The sequence below is a fragment of the Odocoileus virginianus genome, chromosome 9 (assembly GCF_023699985.2).
Source record: "Odocoileus virginianus isolate 20LAN1187 ecotype Illinois chromosome 9, Ovbor_1.2, whole genome shotgun sequence".
NCBI classification, from domain to species: Eukaryota; Metazoa; Chordata; class Mammalia; order Artiodactyla; family Cervidae; genus Odocoileus; species Odocoileus virginianus.
The window spans coordinates 74,312,242-74,330,918 of record NC_069682.1 but is presented as its reverse complement, the minus strand read 5'-3'; the positions used below and the strand labels follow the sequence as shown (position 1 = coordinate 74,330,918).

The 18,677-nt window shown below is 51.7% G+C and overlaps 1 protein-coding gene across 5 annotated transcripts in view; it reads left to right on the top strand.

Annotated features, from left to right (window-relative positions):
• ATP9A (ATPase phospholipid transporting 9A (putative)) overlaps nt 1-18,677 on the top strand; it is a 124,083-nt gene that overhangs the window by 17,528 nt on the left and 87,878 nt on the right. For 4 of the 5 annotated variants that reach the window (XR_011489670.1, XM_020888914.2, XM_070472763.1 and 1 more), the window contains exons 2-4: nt 8,010-8,154; nt 10,323-10,436; nt 16,231-16,339. Coding sequence is in view for 4 of the 5 variants with exons in the window: in XM_020888914.2 (XP_020744573.2) it covers nt 8,010-8,154; nt 10,323-10,436; nt 16,231-16,339 (368 nt within the window). In the remaining variant the exon portion in view is untranslated. Of the gene's footprint in view, nt 1-6,992; nt 7,012-8,009; nt 8,155-10,322; nt 10,437-16,230; nt 16,340-18,677 lie in introns of those variants that run through there. The other variant, XM_020888905.2, reaches the window with a different exon arrangement.

Here is an 18,677-nt window from a genome sequence, read left to right as displayed (position 1 = left end):
TGGACTGCAGCACACCAGGCTCTCTGTCTTTCACTGTTTCCCAGAGTTGCTCAAACTCATGTCCATTGAGTCAGTGATGGCAGCCAACCATCGCATCCTTTGCCACCCCCATTTCCTTTTGCTTTCGTCTTTCCCAGCATCAGAGTCTTTTCCAGTGTGGCGACTCTTCATATCAGGTGGCCCCAGTATTGGAGCTTCAGCTTCAGCGTCAGTCCTCCAATGAATATTCAGGGTTGATTTCCTCTAGGATTGACTGGTTTGGTCTCTTTGAAGTCCAGGGAATCCTCAAGAGTCTTCCCCAACACCACAGTTCAGAAGCATTAATTCTTGGCATTTGGGGCCAGATAATCCTCTGGATGGGGCCAGCCTGTGCACTTTGGAATGTTCAGTAGCACCCTTGGCTTCTACCCACTAGATGCCATTATCCCCTCCCTTCCCTGAACCTGCAGTTGTGATCACCAGACTTCTCTCTAGACATTGCCAAGTGTCCCCAGAGGCAAACTGACCCCATACTCACATTGAGAACCACTGTTGCCGGCTATTTCCTCTATGTTGCTTTGTAAAAAACATTGTGTACATTTAGTGTGCAGTATCATCTAAGTTTCAGATGTACCGTGCAGTGGTTCACAATTGTAAAGGCTGCAGTCCATCTACAGTTATAAAACATTGGCCACGTCCCCTGTGTCGTGCAGTATATCCTTGCAGCTCGACAGTAGTTGGTACCTCTTAACCCCTTCCCCCATCTCGCCCCTCTCCCCAGGTACCGCAGTTTGTTCTGTGTGTCTGTGAGTTCTCTGCATCGCATTTAATTTTCCCTTGCATTCTTCCTGGATCTGCCCAGTGTCAACACTGAAAACTCTAGATTTCTGGACTCCGGCTTCAGGGAGGGTGGGTGCGTCACGAAGTCAATTTAGCAAATATTTACTGAGTGCCTGCTGCTGGCGGCAGCACCGAGGCAGAAACGATCGTTTCTTTGGAGGCGGCTCCTTGTTACACTAGTTACCTCTTCCAGAAACGCCGTTCCCTTGGCACGTCCCCCTGTAATGTTTGCTTTTCCCCTTGCATTTGCCCAGATTGTGCGAAACCACCGCATCTGGCCATCAGGCTACTGACCATCAAGACTTCTGTTTGTTCTAGAGTCAGACCATAAGAAGGTCCCCTTTGGTTTCCCTTTGTTTAAACGGTCTAAGCTGGGAGCAGTGTAAGCTCAGTTATTTCTAGCCTTCCATCTTAACCTAGTTTAATCGCTGTTGCTAGCAACAGGTGAGAAATTTTTCATGTTTTTTTAAGTCTGAAAAAATAACTCAAGAGAAATAATGTCTACTATTAGTGGAGTGCCTGTTATGTGCTAGGCATTGCTTACTCCCTCTGTATTTAACGTCCTTAATCCTTTTGATAATTCAGCAAAGCAGGTCTTATTACAGACAGGAAGAGAGGGAAGCATAGAAGAATAATTGTCCAGGGGTGCACAGCTGGGGTGGAGCTGGGCTGGGGTTTGCTTGTAGGTCTGTCTGGTTTAAAAGCCAGTGTTCAGAGACTTCTGTGGCAGTCGAGTGGTTAAGGCTTCATGCTTCCACGGCAGGGTTGGATCCCTGTTTGGTGAATGAAGAGCTGACGTGCCAAATAGCACAGCTGAAAAAAAAAGCAAGCCCGGGTTTATCACTTAGCCCACGTGGTCCTGCTGTTCTGAATCTGGGACTCCTGTTCCTTCTTTTCCAGCCTCTGCATTGATTTCTCACACTCAGGGGTTCTATCTTGCAGCCCCTGTCCCCAAGCCTGTCTAGAGGGTGGGGTAGGAGCTAATTTGTCTGGGAAAGTGACAGACGGCTCAGTTTGGTGTTGAGAAGCAGCAGCAGGGTGGCAGCCGCCCCCGCAGCTCCAGGCACGCCCCCCTTGGACCTCCCGTGGGGCTGACTTCCACCCCTGCACAGATGGGGTGGGGGGCAGCTGCTGGAAGAAGAGCTGTGGGTATAAATCCAGATGTCAGGTGGGGCCCTGGCTGCTGCCTGTTCTGTTTGGACTGACGGGGGTGCTGGGGGAAGACTTCGTCACTTGGAAATTTGCCCATGGCTTCGCTGCAGGACAGCGGTTCTCCAAATGCAGGCAGATGCTGGCTCCCGGTGCTACAGTGGGGATGTCTAAGTCATTCACGGACAGGAAGTAAATCTCATGCAGACATATAGTGAGACCCTTAACTTCCCTTTTCAGTTTTCCTTCAATATTTCTAACCCTGTCAGGGCCCACTTTTTTTTGTTTTTCTTTTTTTTAATTGAAAGATAATTGCTTTACAGAATTTTGTTGTTTTCTGTCAAACCTCTTTTTTTAAACAAAATTTTGGCCGCACTGCAGCTTCACTGCAGCCTGCAGGCTCTTCGATGCATCGAGAGAGGCCGAGTTGTCCTGTGGCATGTGGGATCTTTGTTCCTCCCCCAGGGGTGGAACCCACGTCCCCTGCATTGGAAGGCTGGAAGGCGGATTCTTAACCCCTGGACCGCCGGGGAAGTCCCAGGGTCCACTTTTGAACAGCCGACACTTGCTACTGTCGTGCAGCCAAGAGAGGAAGCAGCAGCTTGGGGCCCAGGGCCCTGTGTCCAGTGGGAGTTTAGTGACGTTTGCTTCTCCTGGTGTGGATTTTGTTGTTTACCTTCGGTTTATGGCAACTGATACTAGTTTTCCATTTATGATAGTGGTATTAAGTTACCTTTTTAAAAAATTTTTTTTGTTTGTTTTAATTTTTTGGCTGTGTAGTGTAGCATGTGGGATCTTAGTTCCCTGACCAGGGATCGAACCCAAGCCCCCTGCTTTGGAAGCCTGGGATCTTAAGCACTGAACTGTCAGGGAGGTCCCTTCCATTACCTTTTAAGATACACTGATAGAAATACAGGGCAGGGACTCTCAACCAAGGTGTAACTGACATTTGGGACCCGCATCATTCTTGGGGGGTGGGGGGTGGTGTCATCTTGGGTTTTCTAGAATGTTTAGCAGAATCTTGCCCTCCTCCACCTAGGAGACACCAGTAACTACCCGCCTTCTTCCTGCTGAGAATCACTGATTTAAGATATGCAGATTAAGAGGACTTCCCTGGCCCCCTAGTGGTTAAGACTCCCACAGGGGACACGGATTTGATCCCTGGTCTGGGAACTAAAACATTCCACGTGCCTTGAAATGCAGCAACCCCCACCCCCCGCAAAAAAAAAAAAGTGCAAATTGAGGCAAACTTAAGAACTTAGAAAGTGGAGGTGGTTGGTATGTAGAAATCGTGTGTGTGTGTGTGTGTGTGTGTGCGCGTGCGTGCGCGCCTTCAGTTGGGGGTCTGCTTACTGATGTTCCTGTGGCTGAGGTCTGGTCCACAGTCAGGTAGGAGGAGGGGCCTTGCCAGAAGCTGTAAAGCCACTCAGTCCAGGGGAAGCTCTGTCGTGCTGGAATGTTCTCTGTCTGCACCGTCCAGCACATGCCACTGGCCACCTGTGACTGCGGAACACTCAGAATGTGGCTACTGAGAATGAGGAACTCAACTCTTATTTTAAGTAACTTCAGTGTAAAACTTCCATGTTTGCACAGCGCAGCCCCGAAGAAATCAGTGTGGAGAGGTCAGGATGATAAGACCACAGGCTTTAAAAACTTAAAAGTGAAGATACACAAACCAGTAAAAATGAATCTTTACGGACAGTCCAGTCACATGGCAGACAGGACTATTAGGAGATTTGGGGCGGAGGTTAATACACCCACTTAACATTGGCTTTGCCGACTATGTGTGTCCGACTCTTTGCAGCCCCGTGGACTGCAGCCTGCCTGGTTTCTCTGTCTATGAGATTCTCCAGGCAAGAATACTGGAGCGGGTTGCCATTTCCTTCTCCAGGGGATCTTCCCGACCCAGGGATTGAACCTACATCTTCTGCATTGGCAGGCAGGTTCTTTACCACTGAACTACCTGGGAAGCCCGACATTGGCTTTAGCAAAGTGAAATAAAAACAAAAACCAATTTACTGATGCCTGAGACTTGGGCTTCCCAGGTGGTGCTAGTGGTTAAAGAACCCGCCTGCCAATGCCGGAAACATAAGGGACCTGGGTTCGATCCCTGGGTGGGGACGATCCCCTGAAGGAGGAGTGCGTGGCACCCACTCCAGTATTCTTGGCTGGAGAATCCCATGGACAGAGGAGTCTGAGAGGCTACAGTCCGTGGGGGTCCCAGGGCCAGACACGACTGAAGTCACATAGCGCGCACGGAAGACAGGAGAAGCCCAGGAGACCTACGCTCTGCCCCCGGCTGCTCAGAGCCTCTGGGGTCTCTACATCTTCCTTGCGACTCCATTTTTCAGGCTGACTCTCCCTAAACGGGAGCAAGGCGGCTGGCTGCCTGCAACTCCAGGCCTCTTTTCTGCCACCTAAACAACCACAGGGTGAAGGGCACGTCTTTTCTGGAATTTCTAGCGAAACCCCCAGTCAGGCCTCTCATCGGCTCCTCCTCTGAGCCCATCAGCGTGTCGAGGGCTTTGCTTGGCCAAGCCTGGGTCCCAGGCTCATCATACCTGGAGCTCAGAGGTGGGGTCGGCATCGGCTGGATCAGGTGGAGAGATGGAGGGAAACTGACTTACAGAATTATGATGAAAGAGTAAGTGCAGAATACGAGAAGACGATATGGGGGCCTCGGCTGAGGGACTGAACTCGAGGCGGGACACACTTGGACAGGGCCCCCCCTGAGGCTGGGGTGCCGGGCTGGTTGCAGACGGTGCAGTTCAGGCCACCGGACGGCCGGAGTGGAGCTGGCCTGCAGGCGGGGCAGGGGGCTGCAGGCACAGCGCTGGTTGGCTCGCCGGTGTGAGGGAGCCGGAGCCCGCAGTGCCCCTGGTGGACGCCGGCAGAAGGGCCCCCAGACAAACCCGGTGGGAAGGAATCCCGGCGCTGGCGTGGAGGGGCCGGGGCCTGGGGTGTCCACGGGAGGGCCCTGGGAAGGTGACCCCGGGGCCACAGCGGGGCTTTAAGGGCCCGAGGGATGGCAGGTTCCGGGCGCGTGGCCGACTCACACGCAGATGCTGCCCACCTGCCCCCCTGGGCCGCGGCCTGGGAAGCTGGGGGGTGGGGGGGTGGGGGCCGCCTTCTCCTCCAGGGGCGTGTCTCCAGCGCCCGCGCCTGAGGAAGCTTCGTCTGTCACTGCGCTGAAGGAGTCAGTCCACCCCGCCAGCAGGCCCCGAAGGGTGACTGGGTGACTGGGGAGCTTGATGTGAGAATTCACGGCGTGGCTCGGGCAGGGCAGCGAATATGCAGGCGGAAGGGCTTCGGTCTGGGGCTCGCTGCCCTGACCTCAGTGACACAAAGGCCTTATTTTATCTTGTGCCAAGTGCTTGCCTGCTTTTGTATTTGTGAGGAAGTAGAAGCAAAGGATCTTGTTCCAAAGTTAGGTCCCCCCATCCCCACCCAGGACCTGGAATCATGGTTGGACCAGGTGAGCACTTAATAAGTGCTTACTGTTACGGATTTAGCTGAAAACGCACACACACGTACACACATAGACGCACATTTAGCCCCATACATAGGTAATATGGGTACATTTAGCCCCACACACAGGTAATGCTGCTGCTGCTGCTGAAGTCGCTTCAGTCGTGTCCGACTCTGTGCGACCCCATAGACGGCAGCCCACCAGGCTCCCCTGTCCCTGGGATTCTCCAGGCAAGAACACCGGAGTGGGTTGCCATTTCCTTCTCCAATGCAAGAAAGTGAAAGTGAAGTCGCTCAGTCCTGCCCGACTCCTAGCGACCCCATGGATTGCAGCCTACCAGAGTGGGTTGCCATTGCCTTCTCTGACACATAGGTAATATGCGCACATTTAGCCTTATACATAGGTAATATGTGTCCAGTGTGGCCAGAGAATACATAGGAAAAGGCCCCCCAGCCCCTCCTTCCAAAGGAACCCACGTTATCAGCTCATTATGGAAGTTTTCTGCACTTTCAAGCACGTCTGCATGTTATCCTCTTGCCTCCGTGCAAAGAATGGTGTCCTGGACACACCTTTCAGCCGTTTCCATTTAACATATCTTGCAAATAGGACCATTTAGCACATGCAACTCTGTCTCCTCCATTAAAGACTGTTGAGCATCCCCTTGTATGAACGTTTCCTGCTTGTTTGACCAGCACCCACTTTTTTCCTTTAATATTTTTTTGGCTTCACAAGATAGCATGTGGGGTCTTAGTTCCCCGACCAGGGATTGAACCCGTACCCCTTGCATTGGAAGCGTGGAGTCCAAACCACCGGACCGCCAGGGAAGTCCTGACCAGCCCCCGCCCGCCCCGCGACCCGTGACCGATTCGGTTCGTTTCCGGTCTTCGCCGCCTCACGCAGGTTGCCCTGCAAGACCTGCCCCTGTGCACGCGCACGCCTGCAGGTGCCGTCTCGGAGAGATTAACCTTGTAGCTGGCTGTGTCGAACCTTCTGCTAGCAGAGAGCAAACAGAACTCATTTAAACAGTCAGCCTGACAGTCTGTGGTTCTCTTCAGCTTTCATTAGAAACATTCCGCTCCGGGAGTCACCATTAGAGGATTATCACAGGATAGGGAGAGAATTGCTGGTCCTTGGCAGAGTGGAAGACCACGAGGAAGGTGTCTGCAAACGGACAGGTGTGATTCTGCTCAGTGCATCCCCCTCCCCGTCCGTTTGGCCCTTTGCCCCACGCTGGCCCGCCTGGGTGATTCGCACCTACGGGCAGGAGCGCGGTTCGACTCCTCCTGGTTGCCCTGTGTTTCTCTGGCCGACATGAATGAGTTACTTAGAAGTGAAACCTGTCCTCATGGGAGCCACCAGCAGCCTCCCTGCCCCACCCCCAGCACCGGTTTACTGGAACCAGGATGCTATTTTTAAGAAAGAGTATCGTGTTTCATCATGGAAATTTTGAGCATCTGAGCAGGCTTGCTGGCTTGCCAGAGTCTTTAAGAGTCCTGAGCCCACAGCCTCAGCAGGACATGCCTGGCCTGAAAGAGGAGGGACAGAAGGCAGGTCTGTCGCTGACAAGTAATTATGTAAGTCGTGATGGCCACATCGGGATGGTTTGCCTTCAGCTGGCAGTGTCTCAAGGGGCTGGCAGGGCTGGGCTTCCTCCCTCCCAGCAGGTGCGTGTGCTGGGGCCCAGGGAGGAGCATTCCGCCTGCGGTCTTTCTACCACAAGGGGCTGATGAGGGTCATAATTCTCAAGACGCCTTGTTTACAGGCTCTCTTGAAGGATGCGGTGCCTTTTTTTTGGCGAGAATTGGGGCTGAGGATGTGTGTCTCAGAGCAGCCTGATTTCATCAGAGCCGGGCAGGTGCCCAGGTGCCCCTGGCCTCCCCCAGGGCGCCTGAGGAGCTGCCGTCTGGGGGCAGCCCTTGGGGCCCGCTTGCCTACAGCTGGCACGCCGGCCCATCTCCGGCTCATGTGGGGCCCCAAGTCATCATTCCTGGCGTGCTCCTCCAGTGTGTTGCTAAAGAGGAGAGATGGGCGTGGAAGGAGATTCTTTTCCTTCTCTTCATTTATAGTAATCTTGGTGTAACCAGCACCCTTGATAGCTTTGAGAATAAGACAGACCTGCTTCAAGGCCAGACTCAGCCGTTTCTCACATTTTGGCAAACTCAGGGGGACCTTTTTCAGCTATCCTGAGCTTTCCTCTCTCATCTGCAACATATCAAAAGTGATAAAAGTTCTGTTGTTATGTATTTACTTCCTAAATCTAAAAAAAACAAACAGACCCTGCTTTTTTAATTAATTTGGGCTTGGGGACAAAGCACCTTTTTTTTTTTTTTTGGACAAAGCATCTTTGATTTGGACCACGGCTGTCTTCTTAGATGCATCAGCTCTGTTTTCGCTGCTCACTAAAGGATGAAGCCCCAGATGGGACTGCGGTTCTGACCCAGTGAAGATGCTTTAGAGAGAGAAGTTCTGGGAGGGCGTGGCCTTGACAGGTGTGGGCGTGGCCGTGATGGCATGGGTGTGGCCTTGATAACGAGGGCGTGGCCTTGACGGTGTGGGCGTGTCTTTCCCACAGGTGCGGCGAGTGGCTGAGATGCTGTGGTGGAGGCGAGCCCAGGCCGCGCACAGTCTGGTTGGGGCGCCCGGAGAAGAGGGACCAGCGGTACCCTCGAAATGTCATCAACAATCAGAAGTACAACTTCTTCACCTTTCTGCCTGGGGTACGTACGGTCCGGGACAACATGGTTTTTTCCTTCTTACACCACGTGTGTGCAGTGGTATCAGTCTTGGCAGACCGAGGCTCCTGCCGCAGGGTCTGTGAGCACCCCGTGTCTTTCCCACTCACCCCGGCCGTTCACCTCCCTTAGTCCCGAGCACCTGGAAGGGGTTGCCTTCTGTCTGCAAGGCTGTGAGACGCCACCTGATCGGCTGCAATAACTTCACGTTTATTTGGTGTGTTTGGCCTAAGAGGAGTGAAAAAAGATATTTTGAGGGCCTAGCTTTGTTACAAAAAAAAAAAATCAGTGCCTATATTTCCCCCCATTACCATCTTGGAACACATATTAAGAAGAGAAAAGTTGGGAGCTAAAAGTGTAGAGAAATTTTTTTTTTTAAATTTATCTCTTTCCTCTGGCTGTATTGTCTTAGTTGCAGCCCGTGGAGTCTTCTGCTGAGGCCTGCAGGCTCAGCAGTTGAGGCACATGGGTTTACTTGCCCCACAGCATGGGGGTTCTTAGTTCCCTGACCAGGGATTGAACATGCATCCTCTGCATTGTGAGGTGGATTCTTTTTTTAAATTTTTAAAAATATTTATTTATTCGGCTCTCCTGAGTGTGAGTTGTGACATGTGGGATCTAGCTCCCGGACCAGGGATCAAACCTGGGCACCCCTGCATTGGGAGCTCAGGTCTTAGCCACTGAACCAGCAGGGAGTCCCGGGAGGTGGATTCTTAACCACTGGACCGCCAGGGAAGTTCCAAGAAATCTTTTTAAAGATAGATTTTAATACTTCCATCCAGAGAGACTTTCTATTAACATATTTGCTAATGTTTATTTTGCTTAGTAATATATTGTCCTGCAATTGTCTGTTTTGTTTGTTAATTTATACCGATCAACAGACAAGCCTTCTGAAAACCTCCCCCCCAGCACACCCTTAAGTTAAATATTGATTTTTATCCATTGTGGCCTCCAAAACTACACCAGCTGGCTGTAGAAGCAGCAGCAACAATCAGTTTCAAAGCTGAAAGAAAAAAAAAGTCACAGATTTACTGAGTGAGAACATGAAAACAGATACCTTATACCGTAGCGTAAGGTCAGCCTGAGTTTCTTTTTAATAATTGATTTGTTTTTGGCTGTGCTGGGTCTTCGCTGATGCCCGCAGGCTTTTCTCTAGTTGCAGCACACAGGGGTTGCTCTCTAGTTGCAGCACGGAGGCTTCTCTTGTCATGGGGTGCAAGCTTGGTGGTTGCGGCTCGCTGGCCACGGGGCCCAGGCTCGGTAGTCGTGGCCCACGGGCTTAGTTGCTCTGTGGCATCTGTAATCTTCCCAGACCAGGGACCAAACCCGTGTCTCCTGCATTGGCAGGCAGATGCTTTTCCACTGAGCTCCGAGGGAACCCCCTGAATGTTTCTTTAAGGGTGATTTTTGGCTGCGTTTATTGCTACCTGGTTCACCTCCCTCCCCTGGTCCCCGAAATCTCAGTATCTAAAGTCAAGTGCAAGTTAATTTCTCATTCGTGGAAACTCTGAGGCACGTCAGGCAACTCTCCCGCATCTCACAGCTACACCGCCCGGGGTGTGTGGGACATCCACGTGCCCACGGCAGGGCAGGAGCTGGGGCTGGACAGTGCCCTGAGCAGGCAGGGCGTCTCCGCTCGTTGCCTGCTGGCCAGATGAGTCAGGGCATTGGTGACACTCCCAGGGCACGTGGGGCCAGTGAAACTGCCAGAACTCTCCTGCCACATGGGATGAAATTCTGCTGTAGTTACTGTCTGGCGTTGAAATCACACCACTGAGATCAGTGTGTCTCTCTCTTGATTCAGTCTTACAACCTAAGCCTTTCCCACCAAACCCTCTTCAGCGGCATTCGGAGTGGCCTTTCCTCACTTGCAAAAGAAATAAAACCCAACAGCTATTGTCAGGGACCCCACACCCAGAAGTCCCCACTGCCTTGACTTTGGTGTTTAGAATTCCCACGGGCATCATTTGCGTCTTTACTTTGACCCATGGTGTTTTCATCACCCAGGTGAGTTTTCCTAAACAACAGGTGGCAGAGCGCCAAGTGTACATGCAGGTACCTCGTGAGTCGTGTTCCGGGGGAGTGTTTCAGAGGCCACGCGTCTGCCTCGCTCCGAGCCCACCAGCCTCGAGTGTCTCCTGTCTCCACTGCAGGTGCTGTTTAACCAGTTCAAATACTTCTTCAACCTCTACTTCCTGCTTCTCGCCTGCTCCCAGTTCGTCCCCGAGATGCGACTCGGCGCGCTCTACACCTACTGGGTTCCCCTGGTGAGTCAGTTGGGGCATCTTTTCGGGAGGATCCGAGGTTGGGCAGCTGGAACAGAACGTGGCCTCTCAGAGGGAGAGGACGCCCCCAGGCCAACACGTTGGGAGCCCCCGAGGTTTTCCTGGTGACGCTCTGTTCTGCCCACCGCTGCGGTGCCTGGCTCTTCCTTCCTTCCGTCTGTCTGTTGTCGAGTCTCTCCTTGTTTCCCAAGCCTTTCCCGCCTGCTCACCGCGGATTGCCAGGTACTGGGCCCTGGCACACAGCGGTCCCAAGAAAGGCAGGGCCTCCGCGGTGGCTTCTGCCCTTTGATTTGTTTTCTGTTTATGATGTGGGCAGTGTCAGCGTCAGAGGCTGACCAAGCAGCCGATTCTGTGCTTCAGTGATTGTGTATGGAGTGTGACTGACCCGAAGCTGGTAAATAAATACATGGAGGTCTGCAGGGTTCTTCACCAAAGCTAGTAGTTTTCTTTGGAACAGGGGTGAAAGTGTTCGTCGCTCACTTTCTCTGCGATCCCATGGACTATAGCCCACCAGGCTCCTCTGTCCATGGGATTCTCCAGGCAAGAATAGTGGAGTGGGTGGCCACTCCCTTCTCCAGGGGATCTTCCCGGCCCAGGGATCAAATCTGGGTCTCCTGCATTGCAGGCGGATTCTTTACTTCTGAGCCACTAGGGAAGTCCTTGGAGGGGGGGTGGTGTGGCCTGTTATGAAGTATTTTTTATCTCCAGGTACAGAGACCTGTGTCTCAAGTCACCTCAGTGCCTTTCTGGAAGTTGGAAACTTCTGGGAAACTACATTAGCTCAGATGTGTAGTCAAGGTGTTTGAAACTGTTGAGTAGAGTTGCTCCCTCTGCAGGGGGAGACCACGTTGGTTCTTGGGGCCGGTGACCAAGGCTCAAAGTGTTGAACACAGCTCGAAGGCAGGTGCTGTGCCCCTTTCTGGTCTGGGATGTATTCCGCATATTAGCACTGATGATGCTGACCCCGGGGACTGTGGAAGCCCCTCGGAAAATGCAGTGGGGGCCCGTGGAGAGGCCAGGATGAGTTGGAGGGCTCCTGCCCTTCCAACGAGAGCCCCGCTCCAGTTCTAGCCCGTGTCTCTTCGCTGAAATGATGCTCAGAGTTTCCAGGAGGAGCCAGAGGCCTGACTCCTGATGCAAGCAGCCAAGTCCTGGTTTTCCTGGGCCTCTGTAGAGAGAAGCGAGGGTTACCAGCAGCCTCGGGCAGTCCTAACTGCCCCGTGGCCAGGGTTTCCTGTGATCGTTCAAAGACAGAAGGAGGTGGTCGTCTTGCACAAGTTCTTCCTCTCTTTCCAGGGGCTACAGAGAGGGCAGTTTGGGGTCAAAGACAAGTAGATGACATCTGTTTCCCAGTGACTGCAGCTGATTTCTCCTAAGTCCCCTAGATGTATATGTGGAGAATCAACTTCCAGTGCTTGGCTGAAGTACATTCTGAAATGTATCTGACTGCCCCGAGAGTCCTCTCATTTCAAGCCCAGCCGTGAGCTCAGTGGTTCAGAATGAGGGCTGTGGGGCCAGACTGTTGCCCTGCAGCCTCTTTGAGAAGCCGTGTGATTGGAACTAGCTTTTCTGAACCTCGGTTTCCTCATCTACAGATGAGGGTACTGTGCACCCGTACATGGTAGGGGGTGATTGTGTCTATTCCCATGCTTGTTGAGAGGTGCAGTGAAGTACAGCAAGAAGAACCCTGCAGATAGCTCCTGACACAGAGAAGATTCTCAGGAAATGTCCTCATTTGAATTTTGAAGTTCTGGTACTAGTGCCATGGTCGGTCATTGTGTGGATTACGTCTTAGCTTTTGGTAACGTTTTTTCTTTTTTTTTTTTTTTTTAAAGTATTTATTTATTTGGCTGCATTGGGTCTTAGTTGCGGCATTCAAGCCCTTTCTTTTTGGTGCACAGGCTTCTCTCTGGTTGAGGTACGCAGGCTTAATTGCCCTGTGCTGGGTGGCGTCTTAGTTCCTGGACCCGGGCTCAACCCTACATCCCCAGCATTGGAAGCAGATTCTTAACCACTGGACTCCCAGGGAAGTCCTGGTAACTTTCTTCTTGATGCTAATGTACTCGTGGGAGATGTTCCTCAGGAAACAGATGAGATTATCAGTAAAATTGTATGAAGATCAAATAATAAATCTAGATTTCTTTGTTATTAAGATGCAGTCTGTGTGATACTGAGTTTTCAGTTCCCTGTGTGTTGCCAGCACCCGTGGTCAGCACAGGGCATTCTCACCAGCCCAGAAAGTTCTCTTTGCCCCTCTCCAGTCAGCCTGCCTCCCCAAGCAGAAGTAGCTGCTTTTCTGAGTTCTCTCAGGAGTTTTGCTTTAGTAGATCTTTTTTTTTTTTTTTTGACTGCACCATGCAGCTTATGGGATCTTAGTTCCCCAACCAGAGCTCTAACCTGGGCCCTCAGCAGTGGAAGCGTGGAGGCCTAATTCTGGACCCCCAGGGAATTCCCAGTAAATCTGTTTTGATGCACAGCTTTACAGAAGAGTCTTAGCGCCTTCAGGATTTTGTCTGCTCACTGCCACCACCTCTGATTTCCTTACAGGTTTAGGCAACCCTCCACTGCCTGCTTCAAGCTTCTTTCTCGGTGTCTTTGGCCCTTCGGTCAGTTCAGTCGCTCAGTCGTGTCCGCCTCTTTGTGACCCCGTGGACTGCAGCACAGCCAGGCTTCCCTGTCCATCGCCAACTCCCAGAGTTTTCTCAAACTCAGGTCCATTGAGTCAGTGATGCCATCCAACCATCTCATCCTCTGTCATCCCTTTCTCCTCCTGACCTCAATCTTTCCCACCATCAGGGTCTTTTCCAGTGAGTCAGCTCTTCGTATGAGGTGGCCAGAGTACTGGAGTTTCAGCTTCAGCATCAGTCCTTCCAATGAATACCCAGGACTGATCTCCTTTAGGATGGACTGGTTGGATCTCCTTGCAGTCCAAGGGACTCTCAAGAGTCTTCTCCAACACCATAGTTAAAAACCATCAATTCTTCGGCACTCAGATTTCTTTATGGTCCAACTTTCATCCATACCTGACCAGTGGAAAAACCATAGCCTTGAATAGATGGACCTTTGCTGGCAAAGTAATGTCTCTGCTTTTTAATATGCTATCTAGGTTGGTCATACCTTTCCTTCCAAGGAGTAAGTGTCTTTTAATTTCATGGCTGCAGTCACCATCTGCAGTGATTTTGGAGCCCAGGAAAATAGTCTGTAACTGTCTCTACTGTCTCCCCGTCTTGTTTGCCGTGAAGTGATTTGGCCCTTAGGACCTCCAAAGCTGGATGGTTGGAATTTATATCTGGACCACATTTGCATCACTTTGTAAAGCAGTTTCTAGCTTAAGAGATGGCAGGTCCCCTGGGATTGGTGAGGATTCTGTGTGTGTGTGTGTATTGGGGTGGGGGGAGGTCATAGATACGGTAACTTGTGTTTGTGAGCCCCCTGACTCCTAAGGAATTTCACTCAGTAGAAAGTCACTTTCAGCTCTGGGTCCCAACTCCTGACTGTGTGCCTGTGTGCTAAGTCGCTCAGTCGTTTCCAGCTTTTTACGACCCCTTGAACTGTAGCCCGCCCAGGCTCCTCTGTCCGTGGAATTCTACAGGCAAGAATACTGGAGAGGGTTGCCATGCCCTCCTCCGGGGGATCTTCCTGACCCAGGGATCGAACCCATGACTCTAGTGTCTCCAGCATTGGCAGGCAGGTTCTTTACCACTGTGCCGCCTGGGAAGCCCAGGAGGACTCAGGAGGCAGCATTTACATGCAGCAGGGAGGTGAGCGCCTCCTGTGTTTGTGATAAGCACACACATCCCAGTAACATCAGTGGGATTTAGCCAGACCCGCAGAGAGAACTAGAAACGGCAACACTTGAAAAAACAAACAGCTGAAACCTGGATTCTGGCCCAGAATGAAACAGCAGTGTGTGTGTGTGGGGCGGCGGGCGGGGGGGACGGACGGATTCTGCAAACCTGGGCCCTGCTTTTCCAGACCAGGTTTTCTCTCACCTCCCTATGTGGTCTGGTCATGCTTTCATTCTAAAATGTACCGGTTTTGCTTTGGCTTCAGTGTGTACTTTCCTTCTGATTGGAAACAGGAGAAATCCTTTGATGGCAAAGATGTGTGGGCCTTGGGAGGGGTTCCACAAAGCGGCTCATCGCTGGCTAGATTTACATAAGAGATTTAATGTCCTTTGAATCTAAGTTAATATATTGCATGGGGTAAACAGAATGAAAATGAAATCCTCAAAGAATTCATGACTGCTAACCTCAGGGGCAATTGTGTCCTCTGTATTTAAAAAAAATGACTTTAAAAAGAGAGATGACAAGGCTCTTTTGTAAGAAAAATGAATGGCTGCTCTTGCTTTTATTGATACGAGAAGAAAAGTCTAGACAAAAATGGGTTCTTACCACGGGTGACAGACACCAGTCTGCACCAGGCTTTGTGAGTGGGGTATCATATCTAACATGGGAAGGCGGGGCGGCTTAAAATTTTCCTTTCACTGATGGGTGCTTCTGCAGTTATTACTTTAACATGAGGATGCCCTTGGTGGTTCAGTTGTTAAGACTTTGCTTCCAGTGTAGGGGGTGCAGGTTTGTCCCTGCTAGGAGGGCTAAGAGTCCACATACTTTGTGGCCAAGTAAGAAGTCCCCACCCTGGCCTGTCCTGTTCTCTACAGAGGAACCTAACCAATAGTTAAGCAGTGGGGGCTTCCCAGTTGGCACAGTGGTAAGAAATCTGCCTGCCAATGCAGGAGACGCAAGACATGTGGGTTTGACCCCTGGGTCGGGAAGATCCCCTGGAGTAGGAAATGGCAGCCCACTCCAGTATTCTTGCCTGGAAGATTCCATGGACAGAGAAGCCAGGCAGGATATAGTCCATGGGGTCCCAAGAGTCGGACATGATTGAGTTCACACACACACAAACCCAAATAGAGACCTCATATTAAAAAAAAAAAGGATATTGGCAAGCCTTTAGCAGCGTATGGGACCTTTGTTGGTGTTCATCTGAACAGTGCTCTGTCTGGAAGGTTAATTTCCCTCCCAGCGTCAATACAACAGGCCTCGTGACTCATTTTGTGCCCTGGTGGCCCACCTGCTTGGTTCCACCCATCCAGGTTTCTGCAGGTGCAGAGCGCTGTGGCCTGAGAGCACGGACTCTGAACAGGAGCCCTGAATGATCGACCTGACGTCCTTGGTTTAGTTGCTAAGCTGTGTCTGGCTCTCTGAGGCCGCATGGACTGTAGTCCGCCAGGCTCCTCTCTCCGTGGCATTCTCTATGCAAGAATACTGGAGTGAATTGCATTTCCTTTTCCGGGGGATCTTCCCGACCCAGGGCTCGAACCCGGGTCTCCTGCATCGCAGGCGGATTCTTTGCCGACTGAGCCACTGGGGAGGCCCATTTTATTTTCTTCATCTCTGTGTGTCTGCCTCTTCCCGGCTAGCATGGCCATTCCAGGGGTGAACTGCTCCAGGGTGGGGAACGTGCTTCCAATGGCATCCGGCACGTGGCGAGTGAGCTACAGACATCAGGGGCGGCCCCCCTGGACGGTTCTGGGGCTTCTGTGTTTTTCACTCTTAGGAACCCTGTGGTGGGGGTGAGTGGGACGTCCTGGTACCCGTGCGGATTTCTCCAGGGTAGGAGAGTCAGAGGAGTGGGCCTGCTGGGGCTTGTGCGAGTGGAAAACCCGCCGCCCTGCCGCGTGGCTTCTGGTCTCTTCTGTCCCGGCCCCAGGGGAGGCCGGTGGCTTTCAGGCCGGCTCACCCTCTCTCTTTGTCTCTCTCTCCTGCAGGGCTTCGTGCTGGCCGTCACCATCATCCGCGAGGCGGTGGAGGAGATTCGATGCTATATGCGGGACAAGGAAGTGAACTCCCAGGTCTACAGCCGCCTCACAGCGAGAGGTCAGCCTCCAGCTGCCCAGCCCCAGGGCGGTGGGGGGCGGGGTGGGCACAGGGTCCCAACTTGGCCACGGGCCGCTGACAGTCAGGGAGCAGAGTTCACAGCCCGGGCCAGTGGGGTGTGGGCGGCCGGGGCGGGACAGTCGCTCAGTGGCCGACGTCAGGGAGGCCAGCGTGTGCCTCGGGCCTGGGGGGACTCCGGCCACATCCCTGGGCCATCACTGTGCCTCTGTGGCCCGTGTTGACCGCTGACCTGCGCCTTATCCGCCCGGGATTAACTGTGCGCTCGTGACATCCTCCGCGTGCTCACCCAGTCCACCGCTGGCTGAGAAGGCAGCCCTTCTGTTGGTGTTTGGGCATGTGCGTGCTCAGGGTTGGTGTTTGGGCGTGTGTCTGACTCTCTGTGACCACAGGGACTGTAGCCCACCGGTCTCCTCTGTCCATGGGATTCTCCAGACAAGAATACTGGAGAGGGTTGTGATTTCCTCCTTCTGGGGATCTTCCTGACCCAGGGATTGAATCCATGTCTCCTGCATTGCAGGCAGATTCTCTGCCACTTGAGCTCTGTTGGCGTGGAGGCTGCAGACTCTGTCCTACACAGGTTTTCAAGGGAGCATAGCTCTAAAAGATATACTTTCAACCTTACAAAACTAATGTGACAACTTTGCAATGTTAGTTTTTCAAGAAGGCCCCAGACTTACATACTAAATGTTGCAGCTGTGAAGGTTTCTTTGAAGGGATCTTATAAATTTTCAAAATGCAAGAATAAAGAGTGAATAATCTGACCCAAAGAGAATTGAGTAGGCAAACTTTCATTTGAATTTTTGAAATGGTGGAATTAAAAAAACCCAGTCAAATACACCATGGAGAACCCACGAAACAACCCAACTGACATCGACTTTTATTTCTAAGTACACATTCTATGTTGATTTCCCATGAGAAATAAGAATGTTACCTAAAGCTCCCAAGGATGATTGATCCTGTTCAGGGATTAATGTTTCGGGAGCAGCTGCAGGGAATAACAGCCGTGCTTTGCCTCCAGGACATTGAGCATTCTGAGATGAGATCGATGCCTGAGGGAGCCTGCGCCCAGCCGGGGTGTCAACTGCTTTATGTTAAGGGCCTCAGTCTTCTGAAGAAGCAGCTCATCCATAGTTGCTGATCTGAGAATTGTCCTTCTAGGAAAAATTTTGGAGAAGTATATTTAAGGCTCCAAAATTTTTTTTTAGTATAGATGCATGACAGCATGCTTCCTATGTGGCTCAGTGGTAAAGAATCTGCCTGCCGGGTAGGAGACGCAGGTTCCATCCCTGGTTTGGGAAGATCCCCTGGAGAAGGAAATGGCAACCCACACCAGTATTCTCACCTGGGAAATCCCGTGGACAGAAGAGCCTGGCGGGCCACAGTCCAGGGGTCCCAGAGAGACGGACAGACTGAGCGACTAAACAGCACCAGCGTCAGGGCATGAAAGTATTTGAGTAGATTTTCATAGTTGGTGGCCTCAAAAAGTTGCCAGTCTCTGGGAAAAGGGGGGATTTAGAGTTGGTATAGAGATGTTTTATTATTGCTAAACTACGTATGTTTAGGGCTACCTAAAGAAAGAAACCCCAACATAATCTTGGCAAAGGCAGGTGGCTTGGGCTTTCCATGGAGGTAACCAGAAGACCCCTCTGCAAGGCGTTTTTCTGTGGTTCGTGTATATTAAATCCTCCCTTGATAACGGATTCTGACTGTAACATTTAAAATGCTCGGCAACCCACAGAAGCTCCACCAGAGAGGGTGCCAGTGGGTTTCTGCTGAGCTCAGGAGGAGGGTCTGGGGACCCCATGCATCAGCCGTCCAGGCTCCACACCTTCTTTGCTTCTTTTCATATTGTAATTGCTTTTCCGGTGAGTGATTTTTTTTCTGCCCTCCCCTGCAGACCCCCTTTCTCAGCCCCTGCTTCAGCTTCAGTCAGTTCTTGAAAAGATCCTAAGGAGAACTGGCAGATGGCTCCAGCGTTAGAAGCTTGTCTTCCTTTGTGGGTCCCCTTCTGTGGCCCGTGTTTCCATCATCATGCCAGTCCAACAGGAGGGGGACACGGAGCCAAGTTCTGAATGTCAGCACAGACCCTGGCTCCACAGTTTGTGTTGACAGCCCCAGAAAAGCAGTGAAGAAAACTGCCGGCTTGGAGAGTGAAAGCGGGGCGGGGGGTGTAGTTATTTGATACACTTTGGGGGGAAGGGCCAAGGTAAGAAGCTAAAATTGGAGGATTTCAGAGAGAGGAAGAGAAAGAAGCCTTTTTTGACCTTACCATTCAATTGCTTAATATTTTCTGGAGTAAGGGTTTTCACCAAGATCT